Below are 23,867 nucleotides of genomic sequence, written 5' to 3' on the forward strand. Positions count from 1 at the left end.
GCTTTTCCGATTACATACAAAGTTTAGTACAATTCAAATTCAACAGCTTTACATAGGGCAAATAATTAATGGGACAAATCCTTCATAATAATGGTGTAACAAATTAACTGGATTCTCATGTCTAAGTATTACAATGGAGCTTACACTTATAGACTGTGCATAGATTCAAAAACAAAAGGGCATATTGAGCATTTCCTATGTAGAACATGAATACATCAACAATTGTTGTGAATGAGACCAGATATAGGGCTACTTTATCTCAGAAATATATTACAGCATTTTATAAGATGTTCAATTCATAAATCAAATCAAATAAATACATTTAGAATGAATTAACAACCTAGTTAACCAATACATTTATCATTTGATAAATAAATACATAAATACATAAAATTAATAAATACACAAATGTTTATCGTGGAAGACATGTTGCAGGGAAATTAAGAGCTAGTTGGCATATTCAAATTTAATGGAATGTAAATTATTGCAAATAAATGAATACGAATCCATAAAACAATTATAGAATAAAAAATATTAACATTTTAATGTTATTCAGTCATCACCGTCAGTTATCTTCTATGTTCTTGAACAACCCTCATTGTCATTATTATTGCTCTCTATCAAAAAGCAGGAAGAGAAAGACGAGTGGTGAGGAGTGCAGTCTTTGACCAGGGTTGTGTTCATTAGGCACCAAATGGAAGAAAACAGACTGAAACAAGGCAAGGGACTATCTGGATAAGTCCAATAAAAAAACAAGTTTAACCTCCATTTTAGTTTTCAGTTGCGATGTGTTTTAAAACATTTCTGTTACATGCCCTAATGTTTCCCAACTCCAGTCCTCGAGTACTCCCAACAGATTCAACTTGTCAACTAATCATCAAGCCCTTGATGAGTTGAATGAGGTGTATTTTTCTGGGAATACAATAAAAATGTGTACTGTTGGGGGTACTCAAGGACTGGATTAGGGAAACACTGCCCGAATGAACACAACATTGGTCTCTCTTGTAAAGGAGATATTATCTCAGTGAAACAGACCTGGGTAAATAAGCTGATATCGTGTAAATCTCTGATCAGTCCTCGGGACAGCAGTCCTCTTCGTCTCCGGAGCCCTTGAAGCAGGCCGACTCGTAATGCTTGATCAGGTAGGACTTCAGTGCAAAGCTCTTGCCGCAGCGCTTGCAATCATAGTGCTTGAAGGCCGAGTGCGTCTGCATGTGGGCACGTAGGTTGGAGCGGTCCGCAAACGCTTTGCCGCAGTGGGCACAGGCGAATGGCTTCTCGCCCGTGTGCGAGCGCATGTGACCCTGCAGCAGCCACGGTCGGCTAAACGCCTTGCCGCACACTCCACACTCATGCCGCAGGTCGTGGGTGAGCATGTGCATGGCCAGCGCCGGCATGGACACGTAGGCCTTATGGCACGTGGGGCACTTCCTGGCCTGCTGGCCTTCCAGGCTGCGGTGTGTCTGCTTGTGACGGCTCAGGTTGGACGAGGTGGCGTAGGTCTTGCTGCATTCACTGCACGTGTGGCGCCCCGGTCCCTTAGACTTTCCGGGCTTTCCTTTGGCAGCCTTGGACCCTGTGGAGCCCACTTCTGCAATGCTGTTTCTCTCCTCACCTTTAGTTTTTGTTTTCCCGTGGTTGGCCCTTCTCCGAGAGCGGCCGTCAGAGATGAGGAAGGCGTCCACTGTGTAGCTGCTGCTGTCCGACTCAGTGGTCATGCCTGAGCAGGGGCTGTCGGGCTGCTCCATGTCATGGTCAGAGTAGTCCTCCCCCCCGCTGCCCCCTGTGCTCCCTGGGGAGTACAGGGGCCCCGCGGAGAGCCCGGTCTGCCTCCTCAAGCCAGGGTCCTTTGTGCTCTGGCATATTGAGGGGATGACGTAATCCTGGATGTAGCCTGTAGCAGGTTTGGAAGAGGAAGATTTGGAATAAATAAGTGAATTTTTGGCAACAATTGTGGCATTTTAAATGTATAGCCTTTATACAGATTTCACAAGATATGTTTTTTTGGTCTAAGATTCTATGGTTATATGATTCCAGCACTCTTTCTGATTCCAGTTGAAAGCATTTTTTATTTTTAGTGTTGAGCCATTGAGTGAAAGACAGCTGATCTGAGTCTTCCATGCATTGCGGATCAATATGAAACTGTATACAGGAAACCATTTGCAAGTGCTTGGTTCAGCAAGCTTTGCAAATTAAATATGAATGACTCTACAGTGCACAGTCTTGCACCGATCAATACTCATCCGGCTCAAAACAAGTATGCACCCCAAATGGCACCCTATTCCCTATATAGTGCACTGCTTTTAAACAGGGCCCATAGTGCTCTGGTCAAAACTAGTGCACTATGTAGGTAATAGGGTGCCATTTGGGACACATACAAGGACTATCATTACTAGCTATCAAAAAGACCCTCACAGACTAAATGCAAGTTCTATGCACTAACATGGACACAACAGTCATAAAATTAAACACACTTCTCCACAACTGATACACCTGTCGCCATCCCATCCCATGCCACCATATCTAAATCTGTTATCGTAGCGGGGGCCAAAACAAAAATGAATGTCTCAGTAGAGAAATCCCACAAAGCGCTAAATCATTTTAATCAGATCATTCTCCATCTGTGGTGTGTTGAAAGTGCCTGTGAGTATGGTAATGGGTAGATTGAATGACAGGTGCAGTGTGATTTGGGGATGGGAATGGAGAGGGGAAGGCAAAGGGGGGTTATAGGCTGATCTTTACAGCAGTGCACAATATATTATGCTCCCCCTTGCAACACAAAGGGAACCAGACAGCTGGCATCCTAATTCTGGGAACAAATGATCCGGCGAGCCAAAGCTCTGTGGTTATGATGGACATTCCACTAACAACACACCACACATTTCTATGGAAGTGTTTTTCCCTGAAATCATAGCATCAATTGACAAAACCTCATATACTGGTACATCTAAGGTTGATTGCACTCCCTTCTAATTTTTTGTATCAATGATAAACTAAGGATGTTACAAAGAATGTTGCCCTTTTCCATTTAAGTTTATATTTTCTAATGAATACATTTTTTTTTACCCATTTAACATTGAGTTTTGTCGGTTTATCAGAAAAGAAACTGTATTTTGTCAATGGATTTTGAAGAAAGAAAGAGAGGGGTTTGAATTGCTACAATTTGACCTCCCTGTGGGTATCTCACATCCTGTAAGATCAGATGAGATGAAGGGATGAAGAGCTAGAGGACTGGAGGGGGTGGGGGTGATAACAGGTAAAGCCTCAAGGGCAACAGCACCAGCTAATGACAAACCAGTCGCATGTTGATATCTGCTTTCTGGTGGTGGTGGAGAGGTTATAGACCTCACAAAGGCTTGGATGGGATTTCGAGCCTAATACGCGCATCCATGTGTACCATTATGCATGTACACAATAGTATTAAAGCCAAAGCCTGTTGTGTGATCTGCTCTGTATTAAACTGATTGGTCCAGAGTGACCTGAATACTTTTTAGCGTCACTGGAGGCATGGGGCGGACTGGGGTGGGGAGGGTTGGCCGGTGGAGGGATTAAATAGCAACATCACAGGCTTAAGGAAAAACATGTATCAAGGGGTTGGTCTATTTATAAAACAAATTTAACAAGTATGTTTTTCATTCCATTTCTGAACAAATACACTATTGAATTTTTCTTGAAACCTACAACTCTAAACTATATACAACAAGCACATTAACAATAAGCACATCAACAATAAAAATGTGTTTTTTACTACATGTTTGCAATGTGTAGACAGAAAACTTAAGTCATCTCAACTCACCATTTTCACTCAAACGGACCGCCAAGTTGGTGGCGGACTCGGTGATGGCACGTGTGAGCGTGTACGATCCGTCCGAGTGATGCTGATGATTGGAGGAGGAGTAATCGTGGACCTTCAGTTGCTTCACCAAAAAGGAACGTGGCATTTTCTTGACGGGCTGATCCTAATGCCACATATGAATAAAAAAACAACGCAGGAAAAAGCCAAAGACCTGCACGCTACTTCAGGACAGCCCTTTAGAAAAGGCCCCAAGTCAAAGAAAGCCAAAATGGAGGTGAATGACGCAAACGGATGCTCTGAGATTTCCCTCACTACTAAAACTCCCAGGCCTGAATAGTCTGAATAGCGTCAGTCTGAATTGCCAGAAAGAATGGAAACCGGAAGAACGGAAGAGAAAGTGCTAGGAAAAAGTGAAAGCCAAAGGAGAAAGTAAAGACAGAGGAAGAAAGACAGTGGAGATAGAAAGATAGAGACTGTGTGAGAGAGAGGAGATGGCTAGACTAGCTGAGCTCAGCACTAGCGCAGGCTTTTATATGGGGCACGAACCCCCAAAGATCAGGTGGTGCCTTTGGAAAAGGGAGCCTACTTAGCATTAATCCATCAAACATCCCCGGGGACACACATCAAATTACCACGAGCCGTCTGTGCATCCCCGCACGAGCACCTACACACACGCACACGCACATACACACGAGCGCACTCACTGCAGCCAACCCCAGTCAACTCCCCCTCCTCTCACCCCGTCTCTTTCACCCCTTCATCGCTCCACACACAGAGAGAGAGCAGACAATAGCACCGCTGAAGCATGTGGGTGACACTACACACAACATCTTGTCCCCTATTGTCTTCCAATGAAGTAGCGAACAGTTTATTGCTGACTGCCCCCCCAAAAAACTGTTATGTGCCCCTTCCTCCCCACCTTCTGATATTTTAATCTTCAAAGGCTAAATGCTGATTTAAAATAATTTAATTTCATAATTATAATCTTCTTTGATAATGTATTTATCATTTATTTATCATGATTATATAAGTGGGGATATGGATTTTAACAAATGGCAATATCCAGTGCCTTCAGAAAGTATTCACACCCTTTGACTTTTTCCACATGTTGTTGTGTTGCAGCTTGAATTTATATGGATTAAGATTAGATTTTTTTGTCACTGGCCTACACACAATACCCCATCATGTCAAAGTAGAATTATATTTTTTCGAAATTTTTACAAATGAATTAAAAATGAAAAGCTGAAATGTCTTGAGTCAATAAGTATTCAATCTTTTTGTTATGGCAAGCCTAAATAAGTCCAGGAGTAAACATTTGCTTAACAAGTCGCATAATAAATTGCATGGACTCACTCTGTGTGCAATAAAATAACATTCGGAGCAAGGCGCAGTGTGATATGGGTTCCACATATTTTATATTGTGAAACGCACAAAACAATAAAATAGAATAGAAACGTGAAGCTAAGTAGTGCTCACAGGCAACTACTCATAAACAAGATCCCTCAAAAAAAACAGTGGTGAAATAGCTGCCTAAATATCATCCCCAATCAGAGACAACGCTAAACAGCTGCTGATTGGGAACCATACCAAGCCAACATAGAAATAAAACAACCTAGATTACCCACCCTAGCCACACCCTGACCTAACCAAAATAGAGAATAAAAAGGCTCTCTATAGTCAGGGCGTGACAAATAGTGTTTAACATGATTTATGAATGACTACCTCATCTCTGTACCCCACACATACAATTATCTGGAAGGTCCCACAGTCGAGCAGTGAATTTCAAACACAGATTCAACCACAAGGAAGGGCACCTATTGGTAGATGGGTAAAAAAACTAAACAAACATTGAATATCCCTTTGAGCATGATGAAGTTATTAATTACACTTTGGATGGTGTATCAATACCTCAAGTCACTACAAAGATACAGGCGTCCTTCCTAACAGTTGCCGGCGAGGAAGGAAACCGCTCAGGGATTTCACCATGAGGCCAATGGTGACTTTCAAACAGTTACAAAGTTTAATGGCTGTGATAGGAGAAAACTGAGGATGGATCAACAACATTGTAGTTTCTCCACAATACTAACCTAATTGACAGGGAGAAAAGAAGGAAGATGGTACAGAGTCAAAATATGCATCCTGTTTGCAACAAGGCACTAGTAAATCTGTAAGTAAATCAAGTAAATCCGTAAATCACAAGTAAATCTGCTAAAAAAATGTGGCAAAGCAATTCACTTTATGTCCTGTATACAAAGTGTTATGTTTGAGGCAAATCCAATACAACACATTACTAAGTACCACTCTCCATATGTTCAAGCATAGTGGTGGCTGCATCATGTTATCGGTACGCTTGTAATCATTAAATCAGTTTTTCAGGATAAAAAAGAAAAGCAATGGCAAAATCCTAGAGGATAACCTGGTTCAGTCTGCTTTCCACCAGACAATGGGAGATGAATTCACCTTTCAGCAGGACAATAACCTAAAACACAATCCCAAATCTACATGGGAGTTGCTTACCACGAAGACAGTGAATATTCCTGAGATGCCGAGTTACAGTTTTGACTTAAATCTTCTTAAAAATCTATGGCAAAAGCTGAAAATGGTTGTCTAGAATTTATGAGCAACCAATTTGACAAAACTTGAAGAATTTTGAAAAGAATAATGGGCAAATGTTGCACAATCCAGTTGTGGGAAGCATTTACAGACTTACCCAGAAAGACACTGCTGTTATCACTGCCAATGGTGATTCCACAAAGTATTGACTCAGGGTTGAGAATACTTATGTAAATTACATTTCTGTATTTAATTTTCAATAAATGTGCAAACATTTCTAAAACATCTTTTCACTTTGTCATTATGAGGTATTGTGTGTAGATCGGTGGGGGGAAAAATCTATTTCATCCATTTTGAATTCAGGCTGTAACACAACAAAATGTGGAATAAGTCAAGGGGTATAAATACTTTCTGAAGACAGATGCTTTAAAATGTGATTGTAGCTTTCACCCATACAGATTGATTTAGATGTAAAGAATGGAGGGTGTCATATTACAATGTGTATCCTTTGAGCATAAACCACCTCTGAATATTCTACATTGGTAATGCTTTTGATATGTTGTTTACATACATTTTACATTCACATACTTGACAGAGATACTGCCATCAGTGCCGCCACAACAGCTGCTATTTTTCACTCTCATTTCTTATTGTAGGTTTCTGGCGGCTGTGACCGGTTGACTCCTGTGTGAACGGAGGGGTGACGGGGAATTATGGATACGTGGCTTGAAATGTCTCTGGATGGATTTTTGAAAATACACAAACAGTGTACAAAAAAAGGAAAAATATGCATTTTATATACAGTACCAGTCAAAGGTTTGGGCACACCTACTCATTCAAGAGTTTTTCTTTGTTTGTACTATTTTCTACATTGTAGAATAATAGTGAAGACATCAAAACTATGAAATAATACCTTTTGAATCATGTACTAACCAAAGAAAGTGTTAAACAAATCAAAATATATTTTCTATTTGAGATTCTTCAAAGTAGCCACCTTAAGTAGCCTTGATGACAGCTTTGCACACTCTTTGCATTCTCTCAACCAGCTTCATGAGCTAGCCACCTGGAATATATTTCAATTAACAGGTATACCTTGTTAAAAGTTAATTTGTGGAATTTCTTTCCTTTTTAATGCATTTGATCCAATCAATTGTGTTGTGACAAGGTAGGGATGGTATACAGAAGACAGCCCTATTTGGTAAAAGTCCATATTATGGCAAGAACAGCTCAAATAAGCAAAGAGAAAAATAGTACAAATAAAGAAAAACCCTTGAATGAGTAGGTGTGTCCACTTTTGACTGGTACTGTATATATATATGTATATATAGCCAATATGCCTTATTTTGTTTTATTTTCCTTAGGGGAAAAACAAGACTCTTTTCATAGAAGGCACAAGTTAATTGTAGAAAATGTGCAACCCTGCGAATCGGTGAAGATATACACAAAATACAACATTGCACATGTTTGGTTTTCACATTTGTGTGTTTTTCCTCTATACACATAATTGATTAATCTTGTGTGCGACTGTGCACAATTTGACTAGCTTACTGCATAGTAAATAGGGCCATAGAGTGTGTAACGGGAGAGTGGCTATTGGGGTCTGTTTTAGTAGCGATAAGTGAGATAATTTGTGCTAATCGCATCCAGTCATTAGTGGAGGACCCTCTGCAAAACAAATCCTGGTCCTTTTCACTAAGAATGTCTTTTCAGCACTTCGCTAAAGTCGCTTTCTTCACCACCTGACAATGAGACAGCTGCAAGCCAATGAATGAGCCTGATTGTCTTTTCCATTTAATCAGCAGTTACCAGTGAGTGAATCGGAGAAAAGAGAAGAATGAACTTGCTTTCACTTTCACTACACTTGTTCCCTTAACTCACTCATTTCTGAGTATGTGCTGACTTGAAAATGAAGAATAAAAAAATATATTTTAGTTTGGTCATACACTTAACGTAACGCATACAAACATTGTGTTGACTTCAGCTCTATGGCTGCTGGGAGAGACAATTCTAGGGGATTCTGTACAGGACAAACACATGGCGCAAAACCTCTACTTTTTTATTTTACCTTTATTTATCTAGGCAAGTCAGTTGAGAACAAATTATTATTTTCAATCACAGCCTAGGAACAGTGGGTTAACTGCCTGTTCAGGGGCAGAACGACAGATTTGTACCTTGTCAGCTCGGGGATTTGAACTTGCAACCTTCCGGTTACTAGTACAACGCTCTAATCACTAGGCTACCATGCCGCTCCAAACTTTAGTTAGAATTTCTGTTTGGAGAAACAATACTACAATGTCCACAGGGATTCTGCATAGGACAAGCACATGACAAAACCCATGCTTGAAAAGTAACTTGAAAAGGCATTCCACCCTCATCCCACCCAAAGATATTAAAGCAAGTAGGTCTGATGAGAAGTTACGGAAGAGGATGAGAAAAACTTCTATTCATCGAGTGTTATGATGGGGGGGGGGGGCCGGGGCCAAAAGGGGGTTGTACAACTACATTTTAATCTAGTCAAGCCTCAATCCTGCCTGATAAAAAAAGATTCTGTCCTTCTCTCTCCTCTCCGTTTCGGGGGTCATCAATCAAACCTGTCATTCCCTCTGTCCCACCAGTCTCTCTCCGAGGCATCCGCCCGTTGTCGTGGCGTGAGGAAAACCGGCTCTCCGGGGAACTGGGAGGCCCACGCTACTGATGCTGCCGAAAATGAAAAGTGCAGAAGAAGAGAGAATGAGGTGCATTATAATGAGAAAGCTGTGACATGATGCCAGATCTGGATGGATGGTAGAGCAGTACAGACAGACAATAGGAGAAACACAGGAGTACTGTAATACATGAGACATTCATTTCAATAGTACTTGTGATTTTTTTCTTTCTTATTGAACAATAATGATACAAAACAGGTACAAAATACAGGGTATTCAAAACATTTTCCCTCATCAATCTACTCACACTTCCCCATAATGACAAAGCAAAACTGTTTTCTATAATTTTTTACAAATGTATATATTATCAGTTGAAGTCGGAAGTTTACATACTCCTTAGCCAAATACATTTAAACTCAGTTTTTCACAATTCCTGACATTTAATCCAAGTAAAAATTCCCTGTCTTAGATCAGCTAGGATCACCACTTTATTTTAAGAATGTGAAATGCCAGAACACTCCCAGTGGGTCATAAGTTTACATACACTCAGTTATTATTCGGTAGCATTGCCTTTAAATTGTTTAACTTGGGTCAAATGTTTAGGGTAGCCTTCCACAAGCTTCCCACAATAAGTTGGGTGAATTTTGGCCCATTCCTCCTGACAGAGCTGGTGGAACTGAGTCAGGTTTGTAGGCCTCCTTGCTCGCACATGCTTATTCAGTTCTGCCCACAAATATTCTATAGGATTGAGTTCAGGGCTTTGTGATGGCCACTCCAATACCTTGACTTTGTTGTCCTTAAGCCATTTTGCCACAACTTTGGAAGTTTGCTTGGGGTCATTGTCCATTTGGAAGACCCATTTGCGACCAAAATTCCTGACTGATGTCTTGAGATGTTGCTTCAATATATCCACATACTTTTCCCGCCTCATGATGCCATCTATTTTGTGAAGTGACCCAGTCCCTCCTGCAGCAAAGCACCCCCATGTTTGATGCTGCCACCCCCGTGCTTCACGGTTGGGATGATGTTCTTCGTCTTGCAAGTCTCCCCCTTTTTCTCCAAACATAACAATGGTCATTATGGCCAAATAATTATATTTTTGTTTCATCAGACCAGAGGACATTTCTCCAAAAAGTATGATCTGTGCCCCCATGTTCAGTTGCAAACCGTAGTCTGGCTTTTTGGAACAGTGGTTTCTTCCTTGCTGAGCGGCATTTCAGTTATTGTCGAAATAAGACTTGTTTTACTGTGGATATAGATACTTTTGTACCTGTTTCCCCCAGAAACTTCACAAGGTACTTTGCTGTTGTTCTGGTATTGATTTGTACTTTCCTCACCAAAGTACATTCATCTCAAGGAGACAGAACGCGTCTACTTCCTGAACTGTTTGACAGCTGCGTGGTCCCATGGTGTTTATACTTGCGTACTATTGTTTGTGCAGATGAACGTGGTACTGAGGCACTGCGTTTGAAGGTAGGCCTTGAAATACAGCCACAGGTATACCTCCAATTGACTTAAATTATGTCAATTTCAGAAGCTTCTAAAGTCATGACATCATTTTCTGGAATTTTCCAAGTTGTTTAAAGGCACAGTCAACTTACCTTATGTAAACTTCTGACCCACTGGAATTGTGATACAGTGAAATATAAGTGAAATAATCTGTCTGTAAACAATTGTTGGAAAAATTACTTGTGTTATGCACAAAGTAGATGTCCTAACCGACTTCCAAAATTATAGTTTGTTAACAAGAAATTTGTGGAGTGGTTGACAAGTTTTAATGACTCCAACCTAAGTGTATGTAAACTTCTGACTTCAACTGTATATACAGTACCAGTCAAAAGTTTGGACACACCTACTCATTCCATAATTTTTATTTTATTTTTTTCTACATTGTAGAACAATAGCGAAGACATCAAAACTATGAAATAACACATATGGAATGTGTGAAAGAAATCAAAATATATTATATATTTGAGATTCTTCAAAGTAGCTACCCTTTGCCTGTATGACAGCTGTGCACAATCTTGGCATTCTCTCAACCAGCTTCTCATGAGGTATTTGGTTGCAACAGAGCGTATTTAGGGGCTTCATAGCAAAGGGGGTGAATACAAATGCAGGCACCACTTTTTTTCTCTTTTCATTTCACTTCACCAATTTGGACTATTTTGTGTGTGTCCATTTGATGAAATCCAAATAAAAATCCATTTAAATTACAAGTTGTAATGCAACAAAATAGGAAAAATGCCAAGGGGGGTGATTACATCTGCAAGGCACTGTACATACCCTAACCAGAAGCCATGGTTTACAGGCAACATTTGCACTGAGCTAAAGGGTAGAGCAGCCTCTTTCAAGGTGTAGGACTCTAACCCGGAAGTTTATTAGAAATCCTGCTATGCCCTCCGACGAACCATCAACCAGGCAAAGCGCCAATACAGGACTGAGATTGAATTGTACTACACCGACTCCGACGCTTGTCGGATGTGGCAGGGCCTGCAAACTATTACAGACTACAAAGGGAAGCACAGCCGCGAGCTAAATCACTTCTATGCTCGCTTCGAGGGCAAGCAACACTGAGGCATGCATGAGAGCATCAGCTGTTCTGAACAACTGTGTGATCACTCTCTACACAGTTGATGTGAGCAAGACCTTTAAACATGTCAACATTCCCAAGGCCGCTGGGCCAGACAGATTACCAGGACGTGTGCTCCGGGCATGTGCTGACCAACTGGCAGGTGTCTTCACTGACATTGTCCCTGATTGACATTGTCCCTGTCCCTGATTGAGTCTTTAATACCAACAAGCTTCAAGCAGACCACCATAGTTCCTGTGCCCAAGAGCACTAAGGTAACCTGTCTAAATGACCACAGACATGTAGCACTCATGTCCGTAGCCATGAAGTGCTTTGAAAGGCTGGTAATGGCTCACATTAACACCATTATCCCAGAAGCCCTAGACCTACTCCAATTTGCATACCGATCAAACAGATCAGGCCATCTCTATTGCACTCCACACTGCCCTTTCCAACCTGGACAAAATAAACACCTACGTGGGAATGCTATTCATTGACTACAGCTCAGCGTTCAACATCATAGTGCCCTCAAAGCTCATCACTAAGCTACTTAATATCCTGGGCCTAAACACCTCGCTCTGCAACTGCATCCTGGACTTCCTGACAGGCCGCCCCCCAGGTGGTGAGGGTAGGTAGCAACACATCTGCCACGCTGATCCTCAACACTGGAACCCCTCAGGGGTACGTGCACAGTCCCCTCCTGCACTCCTGTTCACCCACGACTGCATGACCAGGCATGACTCCAACACCATCATCAAGTTTGCAGACAATACAACATTGGTAGGCCCGATCACCGACAACGATGATGCAGCCTATAGGGAGGAGGTCAGAGACCTGGCCGGGTGGTGCCAGAATAACAACCTATCCCTCAACGTAATCAAGACAAAATAGATGATTGTGGACTACAGGAAAAAGAGGACTGAGCACGCACCCATTCTCATCGACGGGGCTGTAGTGGAGCAGGTTGAGAGCTTCAAGTTCCTAGTTGTCCAAATCACCAACAAACTAGAATGGTCCAAACACACCAAGACCGTCGTGAAGAGGGCACAACAAAACCTATTCTCCCTCAGGAGACTGAAAATATTTGGCATGGGTCCTCAGATCCTCAAAAGGTTCTACAGCTTTGCATCACAGTGCTAGCTGTGCCACAAGAGACTCTGGGTTCGGGCCCAGGCTCTGTCGCAACCGGCCATGCCATGGGGCGACGCACAATTGGCCTAGCTTCGTCCGGGTTAGGGAAGGTTTGGTTTGGCCAGTAGGGATATCCTTGTCTCATCGCGCACTAGCGACTCCTGTGGCGGGCCGGGCGCAGTGCACGCTGACCAGGTCGCTAGGTGTTTCCTCCAACACATTGGTGCGGCTGGCTTCCGGGTTGGATGCGAGCTGTGTTAAGAAGCAGTGCGGCTTGGTTGGGTTGTATTTCGGAGGACACATGGCTCTCAACCTTCGTCTCTCCTGAGCCCGTACGGGAGTTGTAGCGATGAGACAAGAAGTAACTACTAACAATTGGATACCATGAAATTGGGGAGAAAAAGGGGGTACATTTATTTTTTGAAAGGCTCTACAGCTGCAACGTTGAGAGCATCCTGACAGGTTGCATCACTGTCGGGTACGCCAACTGCTCGGCCTCTGACCGCAAGGCATTACAGAGGGCAGTGTGTACGGCCCAGTACATCACTGGGGCTAAGCTGCCTGCCATCCAAGACCTCTACACCAGGCGGTGTCAGAGGAAGGCCCTACAAATTGTCAAAGACCCCAGCCACTCCAGTCGTAGACTGTTCTCTCTGCTACCGCACGGCAAGCACCAAGTCTAGGACCAAAAGGATTCTCAACAGCTTTTACCTCCAAGACATAAGACTCCTGAACAGGTAATCAAATGGCTAGCGGTGCCCCCGCACATTGACTCTATACCGGTACCACCTGTATATAGCCTCGCTACTGTTATTTTCACTGTAATTTTACAGTTTTTTATTTTATTTCTTTACTTATCTATTGTTTACCTAATACCTATGCTTTACTTTAAAATTGCACTGGTGGTTAGGGCGTGTAAGTAAGCATTTCAATGAAAGGTCTACACCTGTTGTGTTCGGCGCACATGACAAATAAACGTTGATTTGATTTGGGCATGTTCCCAGGGAAGCAGTATATCATTCACTTCGGGATCGTCGGACTCGTTAAAGGAAAAAAAGGATTCTGCCAGTCCATGGTGAGCAATGGCAGTCCTGATATCCAGAAGTTATTTTCGGTCAAAAGAGACGGCAGCAGCAAGATTATGTACAAAATAAGTAAAAAAATAAGTTACAAACAACACAAAGAATCAAACAAAAAAACACAATTGGTTAGGAATACGAAAAACGTCAGCCTTGTTCTCCGGCACCATCTTTCAACTATGTAGTGATGTTTAACATACAATTTGAATCTATCTAATTGAATAGAATCCACAGATGTGAGTTGAAGATAACTACTTTTACTAAGAGTATTAGTATATCAGTAATTGACTGACCCGCTCTCTCCAGATCTCCCAACAATACTATTTCAAGGGTAAATATGAGATAAATGTTATGCATTTTCAGCTATTTCTGAACCTGAGACTAGAAACAGGCTACCTGAGGGCAATACCAAAACAAATGGTCTATTGATTCTGTTATCCTCACAACAAAATCTGCATAGCTGTGATGATTCTATGCCACCAATATTCAACATTTTGTTGGTGGCAAGAATTCTGTACAATAATTGTAGCTGAAAAGCACGAAGTCTTGTATCTTGTGTCGTTTTATATATCAACTCGTACACCCTGTGCCATGGAATCTATACATCAAAAATCTCTTCCCAACTATTTTGCAACCTGTATGGCAGAGCTGTCAACATCATGGTCCTCTAATGAAACTGGTATACTTTCCTATCTATGCTACTTTTATTCCTCCACCAGTTTTGAGGCCTCCTGCCTCCTCCATATTTGGGGTAATACTTTAATCACTTGGTTGTAATCTTTGATTGAGCAGACCTTCTGATAACTCCATGAAAGACATAACTCTACAATTCCCATTTACAATATCAATTAAATACAAAATACCCTTTTCAAACATATTTTCCATGAATACAGGTATTTTATCAACAAGCACATTTGAGTTCAGCCATAATATTTGTTGTAATATTTGTTCTATCTTTTCAGGGGAATGAAATTGATAATGTAGCCAGCTCTGCAATGCTTGTTTGAAAAAGAGAGATACAGTTGAAGTCGGAAGTTTACATACACTTAGGTTGGAGTCATTAAAACTTGTTTTTCAACCACTCCACACATTTCTTGTTAACAAACTATAGTTTTGGCAAGTTGGTTAGGACATCTACTTTGTGCATGACACAAGTAATTTTTTCCAACAATTGTTTACAGACAGATTATTTCACCTATAATTCCCTGTATCACAATTACAGTGGGTCAGAAGTTTACATACAGTAAGTTGACTGTGCCTTTAAACAGCTTGGAAAATTCCAGAAAATGATGTAATGTCTTTAGAAGCTTCTGATAGGCAAATTGACGTAATTTAAGTCAATTGGAGGTGTACCTGTGGATGTATTTCAAGGCCTACCTTCAAACGCAGTGCCTCTTTGCTTGACATCATGGGAAAATCAAAGGAAATCAGCCAAGACCTCAGGAAAAAAATTGTAGACCTCCACAAGTCTGGTTCATCCCTGGGAACAAATTCCAAACACCTGAAGGTACCACGTACCAAGTACAAACGCAGCCGTCATACCGCTCAGGAAGGAAACGCGTTCTTTGGTGCGAAAAGTGAAAATCAATCCCAGAACAGCAAAGGACCTTGTAAAGGTGTTGGAGGAAACAGGTACAAAAGTATCAATATCCACAGTAAATCGAGTCCTATATCGACATAACCTGAAATGACACTCAGCAGGGAAGAAGCCACTGCTCAAAAACCTCCATAAAAGTCTAGACTACGGTTTGTAACTGCACATAGGAACAAAGATCGTACTTTTTGGAGAAATGTCCTCTGGTCTGATGAAACAAAAATATAACTGTTTGGCCATAATGACAATCGTTATGTTTGGAGGAAAAAGAAAGATGCTTGCAGGCCAAAGAATACCATCCCAACCATGAAGCACAGGGGGTGGCAGGATAATGTTGTGGGGGTGCTTTGCTGCAGGAGGGACTGTTGCACTTCACAAAATATATGGTATCATGAGGCAGGAAAATTATGTGGATATATTGAAGCAACATCTCAAGACATCAGTCAAGAAGTTTGGTCGCAAATGGGTCTTCCAAATGGACAATGACCCCAAGCATACTTCCAAAGTTGTGGCAAAATGGCTTAAGGACAACAAAGTCAAGGTATTGGAGTGGCCATCACAAAGCCCTGAACTCAATCCTATAGAATATTTGTGGGCAGAACTGAATAAGCATGTGCGAGCAAGGAGGCCTACAAACCTGACTCAGTTACACCAGCTCTGTCAGGAGGAATGGGCCAAAATTCACCCAACTTATTGTGGGAAGCTTGTGGAAGGCTACCCTAAATGTTTGACCCAAGTTAAACAATTTAAAGGCAATACTACCAAATATTAATTGGGTTTATGTAAACGTATGACCCACTGGGAATGTGATGAAAGAAATAAAAGCTGAAATAAATCATTCTCTCTACTATTATTCTGACATTTCACATTCTTAAAATAAAGTGGTGATCCTAACTGACCTAAAACAGGAAATTGTTACTGGGATTAAATGTCAAGTATAGTGAAAAAATGAGTTCAAATGTATTTGGCAAAGGTGAGCTTTTCTTAGTAATCTACTTGAGAACCATTTAGGGTTCAAGTAAAACTTTTGGATAAGTGAAGCTTTTCAAGAGAGGTTTAGTGCTTTTAGATTTAATAATCTCAAACCATCTAATTCATATTCATTATATAGATAGGCATGCTTTATCTTGTCTAGTTTAGCATCCCAGATAAATGGAAATATTTTTTGCTCATATGATTTGAAAAACGAATCATCAGGAGTAGGCAGTGCCATAAGTAAGTGAGTAAACTGAGAGTTAATCAGGGCAATTTTTCCATAAATAGACAGGTATTTACCTCTCCATGGTTGTAGGATTTTGTCTATTTTTACAAGGTTTCTATTGAAATTCATTGTGGAGATCTTATTTATATTTTGTGATATGAATACCAAGTATGTCTACTTCACCATCAGCCCATTTTAAACTGCAGGGTAATGTAAAAGTAGTACTTTTTTAAAGATCCAATACTTAATATTGTACTCTTAACATAATTCATTTTTAGTCCAGAGAATCCAGAAAAGTAATCAGCATACATGGATCCGATTGTTTTTAAGTATTGGATTTTTAATCCTCTAATGTTGCTATTTGATCTGATTTTAATAGCTAGCATTTCGATGGCCATAACAAATAGATATGGTGACAGCGGACACCCTTGTCTAACTCCTCTTGACAATTCAAAACTTTCTGAGGACAACCCGCTATTTACTATTTACACCTGGGGTTGCTATACACTACTTTTAGCCATTTTATAAAAGATTCACCGAAATTGAAAAAATCCAGGCATTTATAAATAAAATCCAGTCTTACTTTATCATAGGCATTTTCAAAATCCGCCATAAATACCAGGCCTGGCTTCTTAGATGTTTCCTGTGGTTCTATTATTTCTAGTAGTTTATCGTATATTATCTCCAATGTATAGTCCATGTAAAAAACATGTCTGATCAGGATGAACAATACCTGGTAAAACCTTTTAAATTCTGAGTGCTATCCGCTAGTATATTTTTACATCACAACATTAAAGTGTACGAGGCCTCCAGTTTTTTAGACTGGATATTCATATTTGCCATCTGGGTCTTGTTTTAATAATAGTGAAATCAGACCATCCTGCTGAGTACCTGACAGACTACCATTTCTATAGGAGTAGTTAAAACAAGCTAACAATAGAGCCTTGAGTATATCAAAAAAGGCTTGATATACCTCTACCGGTATGCCATCAAGCCCTGGGGGTTTTTCCAGACTGAAATGATTTTTGTTGCGATCCTGTATTGGAGATTCGGGAAGAATTTGGTGCATTTTTCTCCATATTCCATGAGGTTTGCTTATTTTTGTAATAGAGTACATTAGATTGTTCTTGAACAAGTTCCTACAGTTCTTTTTGTTTTTCCTGTAACTTATTTAGTATCTCTGTAGAATTGTTTTTATTGCTATCTACCTGTACTATTAGTTCATGTATTTCCCTTGTTAGTCTTGTCTCTTTAGACAGAAACTGTATATTGAATTGCATTGAATTTAATGACCTCTGAAGGTACCTCTGAGGGTTCAGTTAAAAAAAAAAAATCAGATGTTTTTTTGTTGCATTTTCCAATTAAGAACATTCAAAACAAACGTGAAAAGATATTAGACAACGATAGGACAAAGTGACAGTAACAGACGAGCGTAACAAAAAAAATATATATAATTATATATACAAACATACAATAAGAAAAAAATTATAACGAGACATTGAATTACATATTATACATTAAGTGTGAAACATTATGTGAGGATTATATATAGATTCAATCAATGAGATGTGGGGGGAGATTCTCCATAGAGTCAATAAAAGGTTGCCAAATTCTGTAAAATGTCTTTAACTTATTCCTCAAGCAGTAAGTGATTTTCTCCAAAGGGATACAACTATTAACTTCCGATAGCCACATTGCAACTGGCAGGGAGGAATCCAATTTCCATTTCAAGGCAATACATTTCCTGGCAATCGCTAGCAATATTTCTGTTAGCTTTATAGTATGGCTTTGCCTAAGATTGGTGTTAGTAAAGTTATCCAGTAGACAGACCTTCGGGTCTAAAGGGAATGCATCCCCGTGAATTGACGATATGGTATCGCATACCCCCTGCCATAAACCGTATAGTTTTGAACACTGCCAAGTGGAATGGAGGACTGTTCCTTCATCTGAGCCACATCGAAAACATAGGGAGGAGATATCTGGGTTGTACTTGTGCAGTCTAGATGGGGTGATATAGAGCTGATGGAGGAAATGAAACTGGATCAGTCTGTATCTGGAGTTAAATGTGGATGTAACACCATCCCTGCATAGGTCACTCCATAGATCCTCATCAAGATCAATACCCAGATCTTTTCCCCATCTAAGTCGGGGTTTATCTAGCCCAGGCAGTGTTAGTCCTGACATAAGAGCATCGTATACACAGGAAATGGTCTTGAACAGTGGTTGGTTGCGTGGCAGAGTTGTTCAATAGGTGACATCTTAGGTAGGTTCCATTGTCCCTTGAGAGTCACCCTAATAAAGTTTTGTAGTTGTAGGTAGCTAAAGAAGTCCCTGTTAAGCAAGTGGTATTTCTGTTTCAGCTGATCAAAAGACATAAGAACTCCCTCCTCGTAACGATGTTCCAGAAGAGTGATCCCCTTATCAGACCATGATCTAAAGTTACTTTCCTGGAAAAATATAGGGATCAATCTATTGTTCCATAAAGGGGTTTTAGGGGAAAGGAATCCCTCTCGTCCGAACAGCTCATGCAGTTTGCACCATGCCAGGACAGAATGTATGATTAAAGGGTTGTCTGTGATGGTTTTTATAGATTTTCTGTCCCATTTGTAAAACAATGGCCATTCAACCCTATCAAAGGCCTTTTCAGAGTTGAGGGAGACTGTGACACTAGGTATTTTGTTTTTGTTAGCAAGGTGAATTATATCAAAGAACCTTCTGAGATTATCGGAGGACAATCTATTAATTATGAAGCCAGTCTGATCTGGGTTGACCAACAAGGGAAGACCTGACTCCAGTCTCTTAGATAGCATCTTGGTGACCAGTTTACAATCTGTGTTAAGGAGCGAGATTGGTCTATAGGAGGCGCACTTTAGCGGGTTTTTCCCTTTCTTGTGGATTACAGTAATCACCGCTTGAGAGAAGGACTCTGGAAAGCAGTTGTCTTCTCTGGCTATTTTAAGTACCTCCATAAGGTAGGGAACCAACAGCTCCCTAAATTCTTTATAGAACTCTGGAGGGAAGCCATCCTCCCCAGGAGATTTATTAGAAGGTAAGGATTTAATGGCCTCCCAACAATTCAGGAGCTGAGAAGTGTTCACTCAGGCGCTCGCTGTCTTCCCCTGACAGGCATGGGAGGTTGAGAGAGGAGAGAAAGGAGTCGATCTCTGATAGATCGTCACTTGATTGGGAAGTGTAAGAGGTCTTCATAGTATTTCTTAAAAGTATTATAAATTTCAGTAGGGTCGAAAGATATCTCATTAGTAAGAGTTTCTATGGCATTAATTGTCCTCTTACTTTCCTCTGCTTACAGTTGCCATGCCAATACTTTGTGAGCTTTCTCTCCAAGCTCGTAATAATGCTGTTTTGATTTAGTGATGGCCCTCTCAGCTTGATATGTGTTCAGAATGTTATATTTAAGTTTTTTATTTATCAAACACCTGTATTGATCTTTGGTCGGGCCTCTTTGGTAGGTTTTCTCTAGCTCTGAGATTTCAGATTCAAGGGCACTCAGTTCCGCACCATGTTTTCTCTTCAGCCCTTTAGTATAGGACATAATCTGTCCCTCAGATAGGCCTTCAATGTGTCCCAAAGAATGAAGCTGTCAGGAGCAGAGGGTTTGTTTGTCAAAGTAAAAAATATTGATCTGCTCTTTGAAGAATGCAGAAAATTCAGGTTGCTTTAGGAGTGTAGAATTTAGTCTCCATCTATATGCTCCATTTACCTTGGTAGGAATGGAGATTGATAATACCAGAGGAGAATGGTCACTAAGCAATCTGGGGAGATACTCGACATCTAACACTCTATGAAACAGTTGTGTCGAAAGTAAAAAATGATCTATGCGTGTGTGTGTCTTGGTGGGTGTGAATAAAAAGAGTAGTCCCTATCCTGTGGGTGCAACTGTCTCCAGATGTCTAGTAAATTGAGATCTTTCATGAATGACATGGTGAGCTTGCCGGCTTTGGTACGAAGTGAGGGTTTATCATAAACATATGGTCATCGAAGTTAGGAGCATAAATATTCAATAGGGTCCAAGACTCTGAAAACATATGCCCCTGCACCAAAACAAACCTGCCAGAGGGATCCGAGATGGTGTTGTTGACACAGAAGGGGATGTGTCTACTTATCAAAATTGCAGTTCCTCTTGCTTTGGAGTTAAAAGAGGATGCAAAAACTTGTCCTACCCATTCCCTCTTCAATTTCTTGTGTTCACAGGCTGTAAGATGTGTTTCTTGTAAAAACACAATGTCAGCCTTTAATTTCTTAAGGTATGTATAGACTATTTTCCTTTTAATCGGGCTGTTAAGACCTTTTACGTTGAATGTGACATATTTTAGTGGATTAAGCATAGGTTGGGTTTCAAATATGTAATTGAATAGAAATCTCTCATATGCAGATAATTAGGAAATGTTTCAACTTTGGTTTGAGCACGAAAGTGACCTATGTGTCTCTTTAGGAAGGAAACAATAAACAGAAAAAAGGAAGAAAAAAATAATAAAAATCCCACCCACCCCGATTGTCAGACTAAAACAACAATCCCAACAATCAAACATGAATACACTTGTAGAGATACGTTGCTGCTCACTTTCCATCTTGCTCTTACTAGCTAAACCTTGGCGTAAACTAAAACCTGCGAGCTCTCTAACTTGAAAACAAACGTTGTGAATAGATATTTATGGCTGAATATTTACTGCCCACGGTAAGGGCTGCTTGAGTCTCTTTTCGAAAGATTAACATAAATGAGGGGGAAAGCAGTGGGCCTAAGCCCACTTATTGCTTCGCCCAGTGGATATGGACTAAACCAAAATATACTCTCCTGTAAATGTAATAGAACTCACCCTGGAAAGATACGGTTAGTTGAAAATGTACAAATCAATTATAGTGACCGGGAGATACCAGCAGTTCAGAGAAAACAAGCGAACTGCATTTTATCCCCCAGAGAGACCATCCTGGCTCAGATGTTGCTCAGTTCTTTGAGAAAAGTGTGCACTTCTCCCGGTGTGTTGAAGAGATGGCTTCGGCCTTTGTACTGAACTTTCATCCGCGCAGGGTGGATGAGGTAGCCGGTGATGTTCTTCTCCTTCAGTGCTTTGGCGGCAGGTCTGAACTGCTTGCGACATCTGGCGAGATCCGCGCTCATATCTGGGAAAAGGCTGACACACTTTCCATCGATGCTGATGTCCCCTTTGGCTCTTGCGAGTTGCAGTATCTTCTCTCTGTCTTGGAAACGGAGGAACCTGATCAGGACGGCTCGTGGGGGCTCATCTGGCTGGGGTTTCGGCACTGATGTTCTGTGGGCGCGTTCGATTTCCAGCGGCTTGGTGAAGTGGATTATGCCTAGGACCTCCGGGATCCATTGAGTGAAGAAAGGGACCGGGTCTCGGCCCTCGCTGTCTTCTTTCAATCCCACCACACGGATATTACTACGTCTACTCTGGTTCTCCATCTGATCTTCCTTGTTTTTGAGGTAGGCATTGTCCTTTTGCAGTTGTATCAAGACCTGGTCATGTCGAGCGATGGTATCTTCAACTGTGCTAATGCGCAACTCTGCCTCAGTCGTTCTCAAAAGGAGATCATTCATGGAGTATTTCAGGTCGTTAATGGAAGAATGGAGTTCAGCCGATTTCTTATCAATTTTCATAGAAAGACCTCTGTTACCATCCTGAATTTCCCGGGGGAGAGTAGCCAGCATGTCGGCAGGCTCGCAAGAGGCTGCTGAGGGCAACAGTCTGGAACTGTCGTCTGAGTTGTGAGGGCTAATGCTACTCTTGCTAGCTGTAGCGTTATCGTTATCTTGGGAATCAACAACGTTTTGGTCGTCCTTCTTGCCTCTCGGTCGGAGGTCCATGGCTCTTTGGGAAGGTAAGTACTTCACAAATTATCAGCCGATGTTAGAATATTGTTTCAACGTTGTTATTTAGGTAAAAATAAGAGCTCGGTTTGTCAACGTCTGCTCAGCTCCGCGGCATCATGTGCTCCCAGGGTTCAGTTTTTTAAATATAAATTTGCATACATTTCTAAAAACCTGTTTTCACTTTGTTATTATGGTTTATTGTGTGTAGATTCATGAGGCTGTAACGTAACAAAATGTGGAAAAATACCCCATATTCCACATTTTGTTACAGCTTGAATTCAAAATGGATTAAATAGATGTTTCTCTCTCACCCATCTACACACAATACCCCATAAGGAAAAAGTGAAAGAAAAAGTGAAAACATGTTTTTAGACATTTTTGCAAGTTTATTGAAAATGAAATATCAAATTTACATAGGTATTCACACCCCTGAGTCAATACATGTTAGAATCACCTTCGGCAACGAAGCAAGCAGATGTGAGTCTTTCTGGGTAAGTATCAAAGAGCTTTGTACACCTGGATTGTACAATATTTGCACAATATTATGACAAAAATTCTCCAAGCTCTGTCAAATTGGTTGCTGATCGTTGCTAGACAGCCATTTTCAAGTCTTGCAATAGATTTTCAAACTAATTTAAGTCAGAACACTAACTAAGCCAACTACAGTGTATAATTGGCCTTGTGTTTTAGATTATTGTCCTGCTGAAAGGTTAATTTGTCTCCCAGTGTCTATTGGAAAGCAGACTGAACCAGGTTTTCATCTAGTATTTTGCCTGGGCTTCCGTTTCATTTTATTCTAAAAAAATCCCTAGTCCTTGCCGATGACAAGCATACCCATAACATGATGCAGCCACCACCATGCTTGAAAATATGTAGAGTCGTACTCAGTGATGTATTGTGTAGAGTCGTACTCAGTGATGTATTGTGTTGGATTTGCCCCAAACATAACACTTTGTATTCAGGAGATAATGTTAATTTCTTTGCCAGATTTTTTACAGATTTACTTTAGTGCAAACAGGATGCATGTTTTGGAATATTTTTTATTGTGTACAGGCTTCCTTTTTCAATGTTGTTTGTCCATCCTCAGTTTTCTCCTATCCCAGTCATTAAACTGTTTTAAAGTCACGATTGGCCTCATGGTGAAATCCCTGAGCAGTTTCCCTGAACAGAAATCCCTGAGAGTCCATGCAACTTATTATGTGACATGTTCAGCAAATATTTGCTCCTGAACGTATTTAGACATTTCAGCTTTTCATTTTCACTATATATTTTACCTCTTGGAGATGTCATTCGAAAACATAATGTTAACTTTCACTGCTATGCGGATGACACACAGCTGTACATTTCAATGAAACATGGTGAAGCCCCAAAATTGCCCTCCCTAGAAGCATGTGTTTCAGACATAAGGAAGTGGATGGCTGCAAACTTTCTACTTTTAAACTCGGACA

At 40.8% G+C, this 23,867-nt stretch overlaps 1 protein-coding gene across 1 annotated transcript; it reads right to left on the bottom strand.

Annotated features, from left to right (window-relative positions):
- Positions 1-992: 992 nt before the first annotated feature.
- On the bottom strand, positions 993-3,941 carry LOC135526768 (transcriptional repressor scratch 2-like). The gene is made up of 2 exons (XM_064955420.1): positions 3,797-3,941; positions 993-1,894 (listed from the first exon to the last, which is right to left on the bottom strand). Exons 1-2 carry the CDS (start codon positions 3,939-3,941, stop codon positions 1,071-1,073), a joined length of 969 nt encoding a protein of 322 aa, XP_064811492.1. The 3' UTR covers positions 993-1,070.
- Between the last annotated feature and the right edge of the window lie 19,926 nt (positions 3,942-23,867).

The sequence above is a fragment of the Oncorhynchus masou genome, chromosome 5 (genome assembly GCF_036934945.1).
Source record: "Oncorhynchus masou masou isolate Uvic2021 chromosome 5, UVic_Omas_1.1, whole genome shotgun sequence".
NCBI classification, from domain to species: domain Eukaryota; kingdom Metazoa; phylum Chordata; class Actinopteri; order Salmoniformes; family Salmonidae; genus Oncorhynchus; species Oncorhynchus masou.

Coding starts and splice junctions, on each gene's coding strand:
- LOC135526768 (XM_064955420.1), bottom strand. CDS start 3,941: ATGCCACGTTCCTTTTTGGTGAAGCAACTGAAGGTCCACGATTACTCC. Junction 1,895..3,796: donor GGTCCGTTTGAGTGAAAATG/GTGAGTTGAGAT, acceptor AACCTGCTACAG/GCTACATCCAGGATTACGTC.